At 53.5% G+C, this 12,943-nt stretch overlaps 5 protein-coding genes across 5 annotated transcripts; 2 read left to right on the forward strand and 3 right to left on the reverse strand.

Annotated features, from left to right (window-relative positions):
* Nucleotides 1-658: 658 nt before the first annotated feature.
* J4E92_008519 (uncharacterized protein) lies at nucleotides 659-2,653 on the reverse strand (the record flags this gene model as incomplete). Its single annotated transcript, XM_051499871.1, has 2 exons — nucleotides 659-689; nucleotides 981-2,653. The coding sequence occupies 2 exons, from the start codon at nucleotides 2,651-2,653 to the stop codon at nucleotides 659-661; spliced, it is 1,704 nt and encodes a 567-aa protein (XP_051349884.1).
* Nucleotides 2,654-4,155: 1,502 nt separating this feature from the next.
* J4E92_008520 (uncharacterized protein) lies at nucleotides 4,156-8,203 on the reverse strand (the record flags this gene model as incomplete). The annotated part of the gene is made up of 3 exons (XM_051499872.1): nucleotides 4,156-4,405; nucleotides 4,461-4,624; nucleotides 4,676-8,203. The coding sequence occupies 3 exons, from the start codon at nucleotides 8,201-8,203 to the stop codon at nucleotides 4,156-4,158; spliced, it is 3,942 nt and encodes a 1,313-aa protein (XP_051349885.1).
* Nucleotides 8,204-9,000: 797 nt separating this feature from the next.
* Nucleotides 9,001-10,005, forward strand: J4E92_008521 (uncharacterized protein; the record flags this gene model as incomplete). Its single annotated transcript, XM_051499873.1, has 3 exons — nucleotides 9,001-9,137; nucleotides 9,188-9,828; nucleotides 9,881-10,005. The coding sequence occupies 3 exons, from the start codon at nucleotides 9,001-9,003 to the stop codon at nucleotides 10,003-10,005; spliced, it is 903 nt and encodes a 300-aa protein (XP_051349886.1).
* A 373-nt stretch (nucleotides 10,006-10,378) lies between these two features.
* On the reverse strand, nucleotides 10,379-11,002 carry J4E92_008522 (uncharacterized protein; the record flags this gene model as incomplete). The annotated part of the gene is made up of 2 exons (XM_051499874.1): nucleotides 10,379-10,882; nucleotides 10,982-11,002. The coding sequence occupies 2 exons, from the start codon at nucleotides 11,000-11,002 to the stop codon at nucleotides 10,379-10,381; spliced, it is 525 nt and encodes a 174-aa protein (XP_051349887.1).
* Nucleotides 11,003-11,335: 333 nt separating this feature from the next.
* J4E92_008523 (uncharacterized protein) lies at nucleotides 11,336-12,298 on the forward strand (the record flags this gene model as incomplete). The annotated part of the gene is made up of 5 exons (XM_051499875.1): nucleotides 11,336-11,429; nucleotides 11,477-11,611; nucleotides 11,665-12,026; nucleotides 12,075-12,138; nucleotides 12,219-12,298. 5 exons carry the CDS (start codon nucleotides 11,336-11,338, stop codon nucleotides 12,296-12,298), a joined length of 735 nt encoding a protein of 244 aa, XP_051349888.1.
* Nucleotides 12,299-12,943: the final 645 nt, after the last annotated feature.

A 12,943-nucleotide genomic window follows, 5' to 3' on the forward strand; every position in this document is an offset into this window, starting at 1 on the left:
AAGATCGCAACAGAGCGGGGATAGTATTGCGAATTTTCTCTAATACTTTTTGTGGCTTTAGATATATGGAGAATAAGTGCTTAGTCCTGGTCAGAGGGATACTATTCAGTCATTTCTCTCATTCGCAAATACTCTAGTATCTACAAAGCAATCTTCCCCTCATCTCTAGCAAAAGCAGCCCCGCTAAAATCGACACGATAGAAACAACGCCTGTCAAATGCAAAGTGTACTCCTCACCCTTCGTTACAGCATGCCTTTTTTTCGAAAACCGTCCTGAAGAAAAGTTTTCCCACAAAGGCCAGGCTGGCACCTGGGTCTAAAAAAGCCATTTGAACATGAACCGCGGCAAGCTCCGGGTCCTTCCTGAAAGGGGGTAATCGTTGAAGAAGCGAAAGAACAAATCATAGCAAACGAGATCTTCGTGACGTAAAATAGTGCAATACACATAAAGGAAATAGTGCCTCGTGATGCCGAAAGGCATGTAGACGTGAGGACTGGTATCAAATTCTGGCCATGAGCGAAGGGTATCTGGTGGTATTGGAAAGTCGTGAGCTTAATGTGATGTAAGCGTCTCGTCCTCCTAGTGGGAGTTGGTGGTAGGCTGAGGTGGAGGCGTAGACAGGATCGAGATGCCCATGGTAATTATAGCAATCAAGAGTCATAGGATACTGCATGCGCTGCCCGAAGACCTATCGATACGTTGTCAGCTACTGCACCGGATATATCTTTGCGTCGAAAGTATCCAAAGCCAATGGCATGGACGGGAATGTGTCACTGGACACTCATACGGTATCTCTATCGTCATAGTGATCAGCGCACAAGCAATGATCCACGTCTCTCCGCGGAAGCCATGCTGCACGACGGCGGGACGATCACCGTTTGTGATTGTGTCACCCAAGACTTAGTGCATGTGCCGGGTTCCTGGTGCCGAGAGCCGAGGGATTGGGGAGATGATTAGATAGGAAAAGGTAGATGCTTACCATCTTTGCCCGCGGATCCTGCCAATCCACGAGTAAACAATCTTCAGACGCTCGCGAACCCTTTCTGTTTGTAATAAAACATATTTCTCTTCTTCCACGATTGGGACGACAGAGGCAAACCAGTATGGAAATATCGCGGGGTCCTCAGGTGGTTCACCGTAGACTTGGATGATGCGCTCACGAAGCCAAGGCGCGCTAGCCTCTCTCATTTCCCGCACAAACGCTGTGCAACTGTCGAGTAGTTGTTGCGTAGAAAGGGTCTCAATCGCGACTTCCGCAGGGAGCTGGTTCTGCGGGTGGTCGCGGAAAAATGCTTCCGCATAGTCCCGTGCCATGGTGGTTTCGCGCTGCTCTAATATGGCTTCTTCGGCAAGAGAGACATCTTCAACGCGCTCGATGCGGCTGACGTTGTACCCATCAAGCAAGCCATGAGCCCTCACCTTGAAACGACCGATACCACGTGTCTCGATAAAGCTACGCCCATCACGGAGTAGCTCGTAGTTGACGATCTCGAGTAGCGTTCCGTATTCCAGAAACGGGGTCGGACCAAGATCGCCTTGTGGGGCGTGAGTGCGATTGTACATGACCATGCCGAATTGTCTGCTGCCTTCAATGACACGTCGCATCATGAGCCGATAGCGGGGCTCAAACACATGAAGGAAAGTCGGCATTGCAGGTAATGACAGAGTGCAAATGAAGAGCGGAACGTTCAAGACGTTGTCCCCGGCCTGTTCTTCCGCTTTGAGAGCATCGGCACGAGCACTGACCATATCTGGACAAAGCCCATTCAACAAGGAGTTGAGTATGACGTTGCTAGATTGATTCTGCAAGGACGCAGGCACATGCAGTCCTCTGCGACAGAAGGGGCAAATGCTACTGTGGTCCATGACACGACCGAGGCAGCGGCGGCAGAATGTATGACCGCACGAAGTCGTAGTCGGGTCGAGCATCAAGTTGTAACAGACAAGACAGTCTAACTCCTTGTGGGTTACGTCGCGCAAGCGTTCCAGCAGCGTGATGTCAAGATGGTCGTAGTTGTCCCCGCTTGCCGATAACGACTGGTAGTGGACTTCGGAAGTGTACCGAAGTTTGCCGATCTCAGCCATGGTGAACGTAGACACGAGACGTCCGCCATGCAGTTCCTCCTGGTGCCCAGGGTGACTAGGCTTTTCCTTCTCTTTCTCGTCCATGGGTGAATCTTCATGCTGGGGTATCTCGATCAGAAGCATCGGAGTATTTTCCGCAGATGGTCTATGCGCGACTATCTCGGCTTTTATCAAGTCCATCAACTTGGTCAACGTCACGTCGACAGAGCACTCAGCAGAAGCGTGTTCGGCCCCGCAGCCCATTAGCGGACACGCGATGCCCATGAGGCGATCCGGCGTGTTCGGGTAGGATATGTTGGTGCGAGGTTGCGGGGCAGGCAGGCAGCCGCGACAGACGGTGTGGCCGCAGGGCAGTGTGACGGGGACACTCAGAGGTTTCGAGCATCGCGGGCACTGGACCAGGCGGACCATCTGTCGGGCGTCGCGGTGGGCGTCGAGGGCGACCGCCTCCGAAGCCTCTGCCGAGCGCTCATTGTCGCACATGAAGGCCTGTGCAGATAATTGAGGCTCAAAGGAATGCTCAACGCTTTCGACGATAGAGCACCCTTTTGTCCGTTGGTGATTCATGTAGATTCGCTATGTTGTGCAATGACTGCGGCAGCCATGTACAGTCGCAGGCCCGTCGGTGGGTCAGGTCGCGGTTTTGGTTGGTTCCGAGGTGGTCAAGCGGATGCGCACTGCAGGTGTGCAGGGAGGGAGGGCGGTTATGTAGTCGATAGCGAGGCTGCGTACTTCAAAGATAGTCAAACCTTCGAAATAGGCAAGAGAGGGTTGAAACGTCTTTCACGGAAGGGTCGATGCTTTCGGACGCTGGGTCGAGGCGGATCAGCAACGCGCGTGCTGATGCAGGGACGGATGACGACAGAGGCTGCCGAGGGTGCTGATATTATCGGGGGCAGACAGTGTCGAGGTTTATAGGAGCACGCGGGGTGGCAACACGAGAGCTCGCGAGTGGGAGGAGGTGGTGCAGTCTAGCAGTAGAGCGCAGAGCGGACGAGGGCCATGTTCAAGAGAGAACAACTTGAAGTGGTCATCCATGCTGGACGGATAGTTAAAGATCGGCGATGTTGCTCTGCGCCCCGTATCAGTCATGGAAGGCTGCCACCCGATGTCTGTGTTCAACGCTGGGATGCTCGGATCGAGGCTAAGCCTATCCTGGCCCCATGAGAGAACGGCACGGTCCATACGCAGACAAATGTCCACGCAGCCAGAGACAACGCAAAGCCTTGCTTGTTCCCACACCAGACGCGCCTCGAACCGGTATCCCGAGCACTGGGATGACTGCCGCGGCCCATTGATTGCGCCGCGTATCCGGAGTGGACACGGTAAAGGCGGTGATCATGTAATTCCAGCCAAATCAATGCCTTTCGAGCGGCATGTCTTTGCCAGGCCCATCTTCGTTACCAGCAGCGTAGCCGCGCGAGCCCAGCGCAACAGCAGGTGCGTCTATCTGCAAGAATTCGTGTCTTTCTATCGTTGCTCGGCGGTAATACATGTAAGAAGCGAAAGTCGTCGTCGTCATGGATCACGTCTACGCAGCCAATCAACAGCGGGTCCGCTCGCTGTCATTTTCCCATGTGTCTCGCTCGGAAAAGACTAGCCGCCACAGAAGACCCTGTAAATCTGGCAAAGGACACCATGAGGGTCCGATTGTGGTGACGACTTGCATTTCACCATTGAGGGCAAACAATGCTTGTGCCTCGTGTCTCACCCACACTGCAAGCTACAACGTCTGTTAGTCGCGGCTACACAGACCGTGGATATCCAGGCCACCCATCAAGTCTGGACCTTTTTGTTGTTCAATTCAATATCGCTCGACGCTCTTGTCCCTGGCTGCGGTTCCACCAGCTTCGCCAGACACCTGGGCATAACCGAATGAAGCGCTAGACTAGTGGACAATCTTCGGCAAGCCTCCCAAAACGTACCAGGGAAACTCCATATGCAAAAGAAACCTCTCCACGCACGCTTTGGCTCGGCTCCACCAACACAGAACATGACTATTGTACATTGACATCCCTGTACATAACGCTCCTCAACGCCCGTTTCCGAAATCTCGGATTCGTACCAGTTCACGGTGCCCTGGGCCCACCGTTTGTCCCTGGCTGTTCCGCCTCTGAGTTGATGTCTGATTCAATGCTCGACTCCTCTTCCTCGTCGTCGTCTTCTTCCTCCAGCACAATTTGCTCGAGAACCCGTTTGTCGAACAAGTCTAGCATGAACCGGCACGCTGGGAGACGGAAGTGATGTGCTTCCAGAATCTGCATCACCTTGTGGAAGATCGCAGGCTTGCTGAAACCGGGTGCCTTTCTAGCTTTGATTCTAAGCCGCATACATTAGCTCGTAACTTTTAGCCCTCGAACAAGGGACTACTTACGCCTGCAAGTCGTTTGCTGCCTTTTTGGCAAGCACGGTATTGCCCAAGTCAGTCGCGAGCTTTAAGATGCGCGCGTTTATTGGATCCCTGTCGGTGACCGCAACCTTAATCTCTGCATTGGGGTTCCAGCTCATGTCTTCCGCCTGGGCAACCCAGGGTCTCATCTATAATGCATTAGATCATTGTCCGAGGCGAAAAAGAAATCAAGTACTGACCGCAAAGAGCTTGTTGAAGTTTAACGGCAGGCAAAACCCTAGTGCCTCGCCAGAGTCATTGACGACGCCGTCCCATCCATATTCCAGCAGGATTTCCTGGCCATGGAGACTTCGGGAGATCAGGCCCAGTACGTAGAAGGCTGTGCCTCTAAGTGACATGACTTCTGACTGCTCGGCAATCTGCACGACCCACTTGACCACATCTGAGCTCTCAAGGAATGGCGCCCCCAATTCCATTGAGCCCACGTTGCCAACCGCCCATAAGCAGCCCTTGACCTTGAGAATTATCTCAGGGTCGTCATTCTCCGACGCAAAGTCTCGAATGGTCGCGGCGAACTCGTCAAAATGACCTTTCTGCTTCAGTAGCTTGCATCCTTCCTTGGTTCTGGTCAGTTCCCGATAGAAGTGCGGTGGCACGAGGCCGTAGTCCGTTGGTTCAGGCGTGTCGTCGTACGTCAGTTGAGTCGACGGCTTTTCGGGTATGTCCGCGAGTGCGCGAGCCATGGAGGCTTCGATCAAAGCCACGTAAGTATCGTTTCTTCCCAGGAACCAGTCGTCCATCTCTCTCGTGATGTAATCCAACCCATCCAGGTAGTGGTAGCCTACCGAAGTTGAGAGGAACCGGAGCAAAAGTGGAGCACCAATTTCGCCCAGATGATCCAATGCCGGGCGGCATTTCACGACAAATTCCAACGACTCTTTCTGGTTGCAAGCCTCTTCCAATATCTTGATTGCCACTTCACACACTTCCACATCCGGGTCGTACAGCTGCGTCACAAGGAGCCTGATAGCCCATTCCGCTACACTGGTAGAGCTGCTCACTCCCATAGGCTTTGTCGCATACTTGCGCAACAATCTGGTTGCAAAAATACGAATCTCTTTGGAGCATGATGTCATGGCTTTGGAGATGATGATGCGTAGATGACCGTCCAAAGTGTAGTCCATATTGCTCAACAGAGTTCGGATCAGGTCGTCGCGGTCATTGAGCTCGATGATGTGGTAGAACATATTGATCACTCTCCATCTTTCTAGAATGTGGATTCCTCGAGAGTCTTTAGTCAAAGCACCCAGAAGCGCAAAGTAGCCGCCAGTGAGCGTTTCGTTCATCCGATCCGTCTGAAAGATAGGCGACTCAGATGTTAGCCCGCTCATCCGGTCGAAATGCGACAAACACTCGGCAAGCTGTCGGATAAATTTGCTCTCTGCCAGATACTTGACGCCTTCTGGGTTTTGCAGGAGACTTTGCATCAGGGCGCATCCGGCTCGCACGTATCGCTGGTTCGGTTTGGTATTTTTGATCTCAGAGAAACGGTACTTGAATGGACGATAGAACCCCAAGACACGATGGATGAACTTGGTTACTTTGATAGCCTCGTCCAGGCGTTTGGGATTGAGTAGAGGGCCTTCGATGATGTTCAGAATCAAATCCCACTTCCATTTCGTGAACGTGACCGTGTTCAATACTTGGGTCTCGACCATGAGGTTGCGAAAGTGGGCCTCGTCCACCTGCATGGCGGCTTGTAGCTTGGCCGCATGGTCAGATTGTCTGTTTGTCGATGTGCTATCGGAGAGCGCAGTGCTCTTAGTGGTATACAGAGACGTAGGTCCGGACCGATAAAGAGTCCTGTTGATGCTGTCCACTTGATATATGGTACCAATAGCGACAAAGCGGTCTTCTGAGTCGAACCGCGCCGCTGAGTGCAAAAGTTGTGGGAGTACTTGGATCTGCGCGCTCCACGATGGGGGTAGCAATTCATTGGCCATTTTCAAAACTTCCCCAATTAGAAGGGTTGTCTTGCGCTTCAACGGCAATGTCAGAGACTCTTCTTCAGCCTGTAGCAGTGCTGGCATCAAACCTGCATGTAGAAATGCAGCCAGAACTACAGAGACATAATGGTCTAGTAAGCTCCACTTGGTGGTGTCGTCCTCGGTGCTACTGGAGGTTGAAGTCTCTTTGATCTGCTGGTTTTTTAGATTCGTGACGCGGCCATAGGTAGTCAAACGCCGACCAGCAAGGAAGGAGGATGACCAGGAGGGAGGCTTGATCCTGAGAAGATCGAATAAAAGTTCCAAGATGATGTTCCGAACATGAGGAGTAGGAATCTGTAAGGACCAAAGTAAGGATCGAAGGGGCAGAAAATTGTTCATGGAAAGGGTAAGTAGTCCAGGCCAACTTCGGAGTAAGGATGCTATGACCTTGGCATTGACCTTCAGTTTCTCTTCGTGCAAATGTCCATGAGTGGTATTTGCGTCCGTGAACATGGCGAAGGGAGCTTCCAGCTCGCGCCCGGAGCGCAAAAAGCGGCGTCGCCTGGGAGTATCCAGTAGATAGAGGAACGAAGTGCCAACACTTTCGGCCGCGTGATAGCTTCCTTCCCCAAGAGCATCAGCCAAAGCGCCCATACCTCCGGCTGCAACCAGAAGAGATGGCTTCCGGACAAGAATCTCGGCCAAAGTCAGGGTCGCAATATTCCTCAGTCGGTCTTCTGCGTGCTCGGCCACTGCAACGATGATACGAACTACAGCGCGGGCGATTTCCTCAACGCCTCCCTTGACGTCGAGGAACGCTCGGACAAACTTTAGTGCTTGTTCACGTTCCACACTGGCTTTGGACTCTTTTACTAATGACAAGATGACAAGATGGTCTGTATGAAGAGCCCGTATGATCCGGAGAGATTTGCGATCAGTGAAGGAATAGCGCATGACTCGATATGCTGCTGCAACAACTTCGCGGCTGTCGCTCAGGAGCATGGTTTGCATTCGTAGTCCGAAAATGGACCAGGCTAGGTCGTACTTCAGCGTAGGGTGTCGCTTGAAGAGAAGGACCAGAGAGTTGGCTCTCTCTACATAGTATTCCGGTTGCAAGCCCTGAACTTCCAGGGCCTGCAATATCTCTGCCAGAACGAAGGTCGGCGATTCAGTTTCCTCCTCCTCTCCCACTTCTTTCTCAACGATATGCCGCGACGGTGAACGTGAGAGATTCCGTCGGAAGAGATATGAAAGTCTGCTCTGTGGGTCCGCTGGTGGTGACTTGACTTCCTTTGCTCTCTGTTTCTCCGCAGCCAATCCCGACTGCAACTGGGCCAATTTCCTGTTCGAAATATTGAGCTGTTCCTCGACCTGTAGCCTCTGGTTCTTGCTGTCTTTTGCGTTCTTAGCGTTCAATGCCTCCAGCAGGTTCTCCGAGCCAATCTTGATTTTGGTTTCCTTCTCGATCTGATCCTGCAGCTCTGCCTGCCTCTGCTCAGTGGTTGTGTTGTCATTGTCCCCCACGGTAATTGCGTGCATGTCGAAATCGGGACGTATCCGACCGTCTTGCGCCGTCGAGGGCCGTACCAAAGCGGTGTTGAAGCTGCCAGGGCCTGTGTTGGCGGTTGCATACGAGGCATACGAGGCCTGGCCTCCCCGCGAGCTGGCCATGCCGACCGACGACGCAGAGCGCCCATCTCTACTCGTCGTAGGTGCAAGGAGAGACGTCTGGTCGGCGGCATCGGCCTGTGTGTTTACGGAGCGAGCTGATGGCGTCATGAGCGCGCCTTAACCGTGTTCCCGCCAACCGCATCGCATATCTGTCTTTCGGCGGTGCCCTCCTCTTGCCTCATGAGCATTCGCGGGCCCAGGTGAAGTCGCTGTCGCTGCGGTGCCTAGCCAAAAACGGAAATGTGGCGGAGGTTCGGGGAAGGAGCGGCTGGGGCAGAGGCTAGGGAGTGTGGAGCTGGTGTAATGACAGTGTGAGTGAATGGTGCATGGCGCGCAGCATCGCCATCTCGACGTGTTGCGGGCAGCAGCCGCTGAGCGTGGGGACGTGCACATTTCCCTACCCACCTACCCTTGCAACGCTGAGCTCGCGTCCATCAGATCCACCGCCCTGCACCTCACCATCATGGCCTGACATGCCGCCGAAATCCATGTGCCGACAATTCAGGCCCCGTAGTCCCATGGCGCCTGCTGCATCTCCGGGCGGAGAGCGGTTCTGACGCCGTCACGTGCGCGCCCTGCGCCGCTATCCAGGGCCTCTTCTCTCGATCGGAGCTCGCCGATGGCCATCTCAACGAATGGAAACGCGTTCTGGCCGCCTCTTTGCCGACGCTCCATAGCTTGCTCGTGCCTCAATCGCAAACCGCTCCTGTACAGTTCGGTATCCTCCGTGTGCCGTCCATCAGATAAGGTGCCGTTTCATAAGTATATCTAGCTTGATCGCCCTTCTTGATAACTCTATCCACTCACCTTCAGCTTCCAACTGACCCTCGCCTAATCACATACACCTCGCGCCCTTATCTGAAGCATTCCAGGCTATTATCCTCATCTGCACAGCTTCGCTCGCAATGTCTCAGCTTACTCACGCCCGCTACGGCAAGGACAACGTCCGTCTCTACAAGGTCGACAAGGACCCCAACACCGGTGTCCACACCGTCGTTGAACAAACAGTCTGTGTCCTACTTGAGGGAGACATTGAGACTTCGTACGCTTCTCCACCGAGACTCTAGCATACCCTGTATTAACGATCTCCAGCTACACCAAAGCAGACAACTCTGTCATAGTCGCGACCGACACGCAAAAGCAAACAACCTACATACTCGCAAAACAAAACCCTATCGACCCGCCCGAGCAATTCGCTGCCATCATTGGCGACCACTTCGTTAAGACCTACCCTCACATTCACGCCGCGCACGTTAAGATTATCCAGCACCGATGGACGCGCATGACTATCGACGGAAAAGCACACCCACACTCGTTCTTCCGCGACGGCGAAGAGACTCGCGTGGTCGAATCCGTGACACGCGAGAACGAGGGTGTCTCTATTCGCTCCAAGATTGAGAAGCTCCTTGTTCTGAAGAGCACAGGGTCAGCATTCCATGGCTTCCACCGTGACGAATACACGCGTCTGCCCGAAACATGGGACCGCATTCTGAGTACAGAGGTTGAAGCTGGCTGGCAATGGAAGCTGTTCAAGAACTTGGATGAGGCCAAGGCCGTAGACTTCAACAGTGCCTGGACCGCGGCAAGGGATATCACCATGAAGGTCTTCGCCGAGGATGATAGCGCCAGTGTACAAGCAACTATGTACAAGATGTGCGACCTGATCTTGGCCGCTGTTCCTCAGGTGGATGCTGTCGACTATGCGCTGCCCAACAAGCACTACTTTGAAGTCGGTACGTGGGACCAATTGTCTTCTCCTGCATTCATTCGCTAACATGGCACTAGATCTTTCGTGGCACAAGGGCATCAAGAACACCGGCAAAGACGCCACTGTCTTTGCTCCTCAATCTGACCCCAACGGTCTGATTTTCTGCACTGTTACTCGCAAGGGTACCAAGTCGAAGTTGTAGATGCAGTAGCATCATGCCGTCGCACATTGGTTTTTTGTACATTTCTTTGGGTCATCGAGCGAGTTTTGGAGAGATTGTCAAAGGAGAGTAGAACATTATACCACCATTTCTTTTTGTTCGTTGGGGACGAGTGAGAGTAGTATACCATCTTACGAGTAGAGCGAATGCAACCGTTTTACTCACTCTCGCGGCATATGATGTGACAAATCAGAGATCCATGAGATTATCGAATCGACGTCAAACCCAGTAACCAAGTACATGTGGCCGTAGAATATGAAATACGGCTCAAGGACAATTATGTAGATTTACATGTCTTATACACGCACCCTGATGCTATGGTATATCTTCTCTTGACCCCTTTGACCACCTCTCGTCATGATACTGGTGCCTCCGCATTCTGTGCCTTGACCTCTGCAAACGTCTTCTTGACCTCATCGTGCTCCACTATACTCTGTCCACCACCGTTTCCCACCTTTAGGATATTCTCCTTGTAAGGGTGCGCTCTCCCCTCGAACGTCTTTAACCTCGCCAGCCTGTCCTTCCGTAACCTGTTCTTGGGCAACATGCCGCTGACCGCCTTCCTCAAAACCTCTCCTCCTCCCCACTTGGCGATCATCCTGTCCATGGAGAGTTCTTTGAGGGAGCCCGGACGAGTCGTGTGTGTGCGGTAGAGTTTCTGGAAGCGCTTCTTGCCAGTGGTGTGCAATTGTGAGCAGTTTGTGGCTACAACGTAGTCGCCGCAGTCGGTCGAGGGGTCGAAGATGGGCTTGTGTTTTCCCATGAGGGTCAGGGCTATAGCGGAGGCGACGCGGCCGAGCGCGCGTGGGTCGGAGCCGATGTCGAGATGGTGCCATGAGCGGGCGTAGGCCAGACGCGTCTAGATAACATATTAGCCCTAGAAATAGCACGTCTCGCGATGGTGACTTTGGCTGCGATCATGGAGTTCTGAGATGCGGAGGTCTGACAGAATACACACCTTTCCTATGACTTGCGACATGGCGGCTGCGAAGTCAATGACCTAATAGGCCAAGTATAGTCGGGCGTCGGTATTGACCTGGACTCCGGGGTTCTCGCTCGGGAGATACTGGCGAAGCTACGAGCGGCGTTGGCTTGTCGGCGTGGATGGAAGTCGATGCCAAGCCTGGGATCCAACGTGGATTGGCGATAAAATATGGCCCGGGGACGGCCGCCCGCCCTGCGCCACACCATGGTTAGGTGGGGCCTCGATTTCAAAGCGTCCCAAAGGCGAAGTGGCATGCTCGCAACTTGACCATTCTACCAATAGCACAGGGTTTCAAACAACATTACACTCGAATTCACAATTTTCAACATGACTGTCCCGTCGTTTGAAACCATCTTCGCGGTGCCTATGACCTGCCAGTCGTGCATCAACGACATCGAAGGCTCCCTCCAGCAATTGGGTGGTACGACTGATCCCGATGCACGTCATCCGGCTTCTAACAGCATGTAGGTGTCAACAAAATCACTGCCAACCTTAAAGATCAACTGGTATCTGTCGAGGGCACAGCAGCGCCATCGGCCATTGTTGAAGCTATTCAAGCAACTGGCCGCGATGCAATTCTAAGAGGATCTGGAAGATCAGACAGTATGCTCCATCTTGAATAGTCGGCATGTGCGTCGATTCTAACGTCCGAACAGGCGCCGCAGTATGCATCTTAGAATCGCACGCACCTAATGTAGAGAACAAAGTTCGAGGATTAGTGCGCATGGTTGAAGTAGCTCCGAGTATGACTATCATCGATCTGAGCATAAGGGGATTGTCGCCTGGAACGTACCAGGCCACAGTTCGCGAATCTGGCGACATATCCGACGGACCAGAATCTACCGGCGCCATCTGGGAGTATCTCAAGGCCAAAAAGGAAGACAAGCCGTGTCGGGGCATCTTTGGAACCGTCCAGGTAGGAAAGGGTGGAGTCGGATCTGTGTTCCTGGACAAGCCCATCCACATCTGGGAGATGATCGGACGTAGCATCGTGGTTGCGCGAGAGCAAGACGGCAAGGTATGCGAAACCGCTAGTTGATCTGAGATCTACTCTGACCTTGCACAGTTTGACAAGAACGATCCGGATACGCTAGTGGGTGTCATCGCACGTAGCGCTGGTGTTTGGGACAGTGAGTGCTCTTGGTACCCCACGTGTTCTGCGCATGGCGTGTGGTACTCTTCGCGTGCGTATGTGCTAACGGCTGTGCAGACGACAAGACGGTATGTTCATGTTCGGGCAAGACGGTCTGGCAGGAGAGGGAAGAGCAGCGCGATCGCGGTATGCTATGAGTTCAAGAGACACCAAGATAGACCAAGTAATAAAGTGCCGTCGAAATGCCGTGTTGGTTTGGTGACGAGAAATAGGGCTTGCACCTTGAAATCTAGGCCGAAACTAAGACTGCGCGAACACGGACTTTGCGAGGCCTGGAATCGTCATGCGTTCATGCCTGAAAACGCCAGGCGACGGGATGAGTGGCTGCGGAGAGGCTGCGTCACGTGGCTGTCTCAGTCGGCGGATTTGCACGTTACAGACCTCAAACGCCATCACTCGATGATCGCAGGGGGCCAGCAGTCCGATGTGCGCCGCGGTGGGTTGCTGGCAGTGAGCCTCACGAAGCGAGGCTATGGGGACTGCAGAGGCGCTTGGGAGAATCGCTAGGCTCTCGGAGCATCGCAGGACGGTGGTGTCATGCTCGAGTCGGCCGGGTTGAGGCGTCTTGGACAGGCGCGTAGCGCTGTGGCTCTCGGGCTTCACGGTGCAGGGATCCAATCACGGTGCCGGGTACCGTGTCGGCCAAGGCTTGTCTCTCAAACGCGCTGGACCTCAGAATTGGTCTCCCCACCGGTAGCCCTCCTGCAACCGCCCGCCAAATTCCCACCGTGTCCCTGTCTCTTCCGAGCATTGCCCTCGAAACCTCCTCCTCTCTCTCCCGG

This window comes from Alternaria infectoria, assembly GCF_024043175.1.
Source record: "Alternaria infectoria strain BMP 0036 chromosome Unknown scaffold_17, whole genome shotgun sequence".
Lineage (NCBI taxonomy): Eukaryota > Fungi > Ascomycota > Dothideomycetes > Pleosporales > Pleosporaceae > Alternaria > Alternaria infectoria.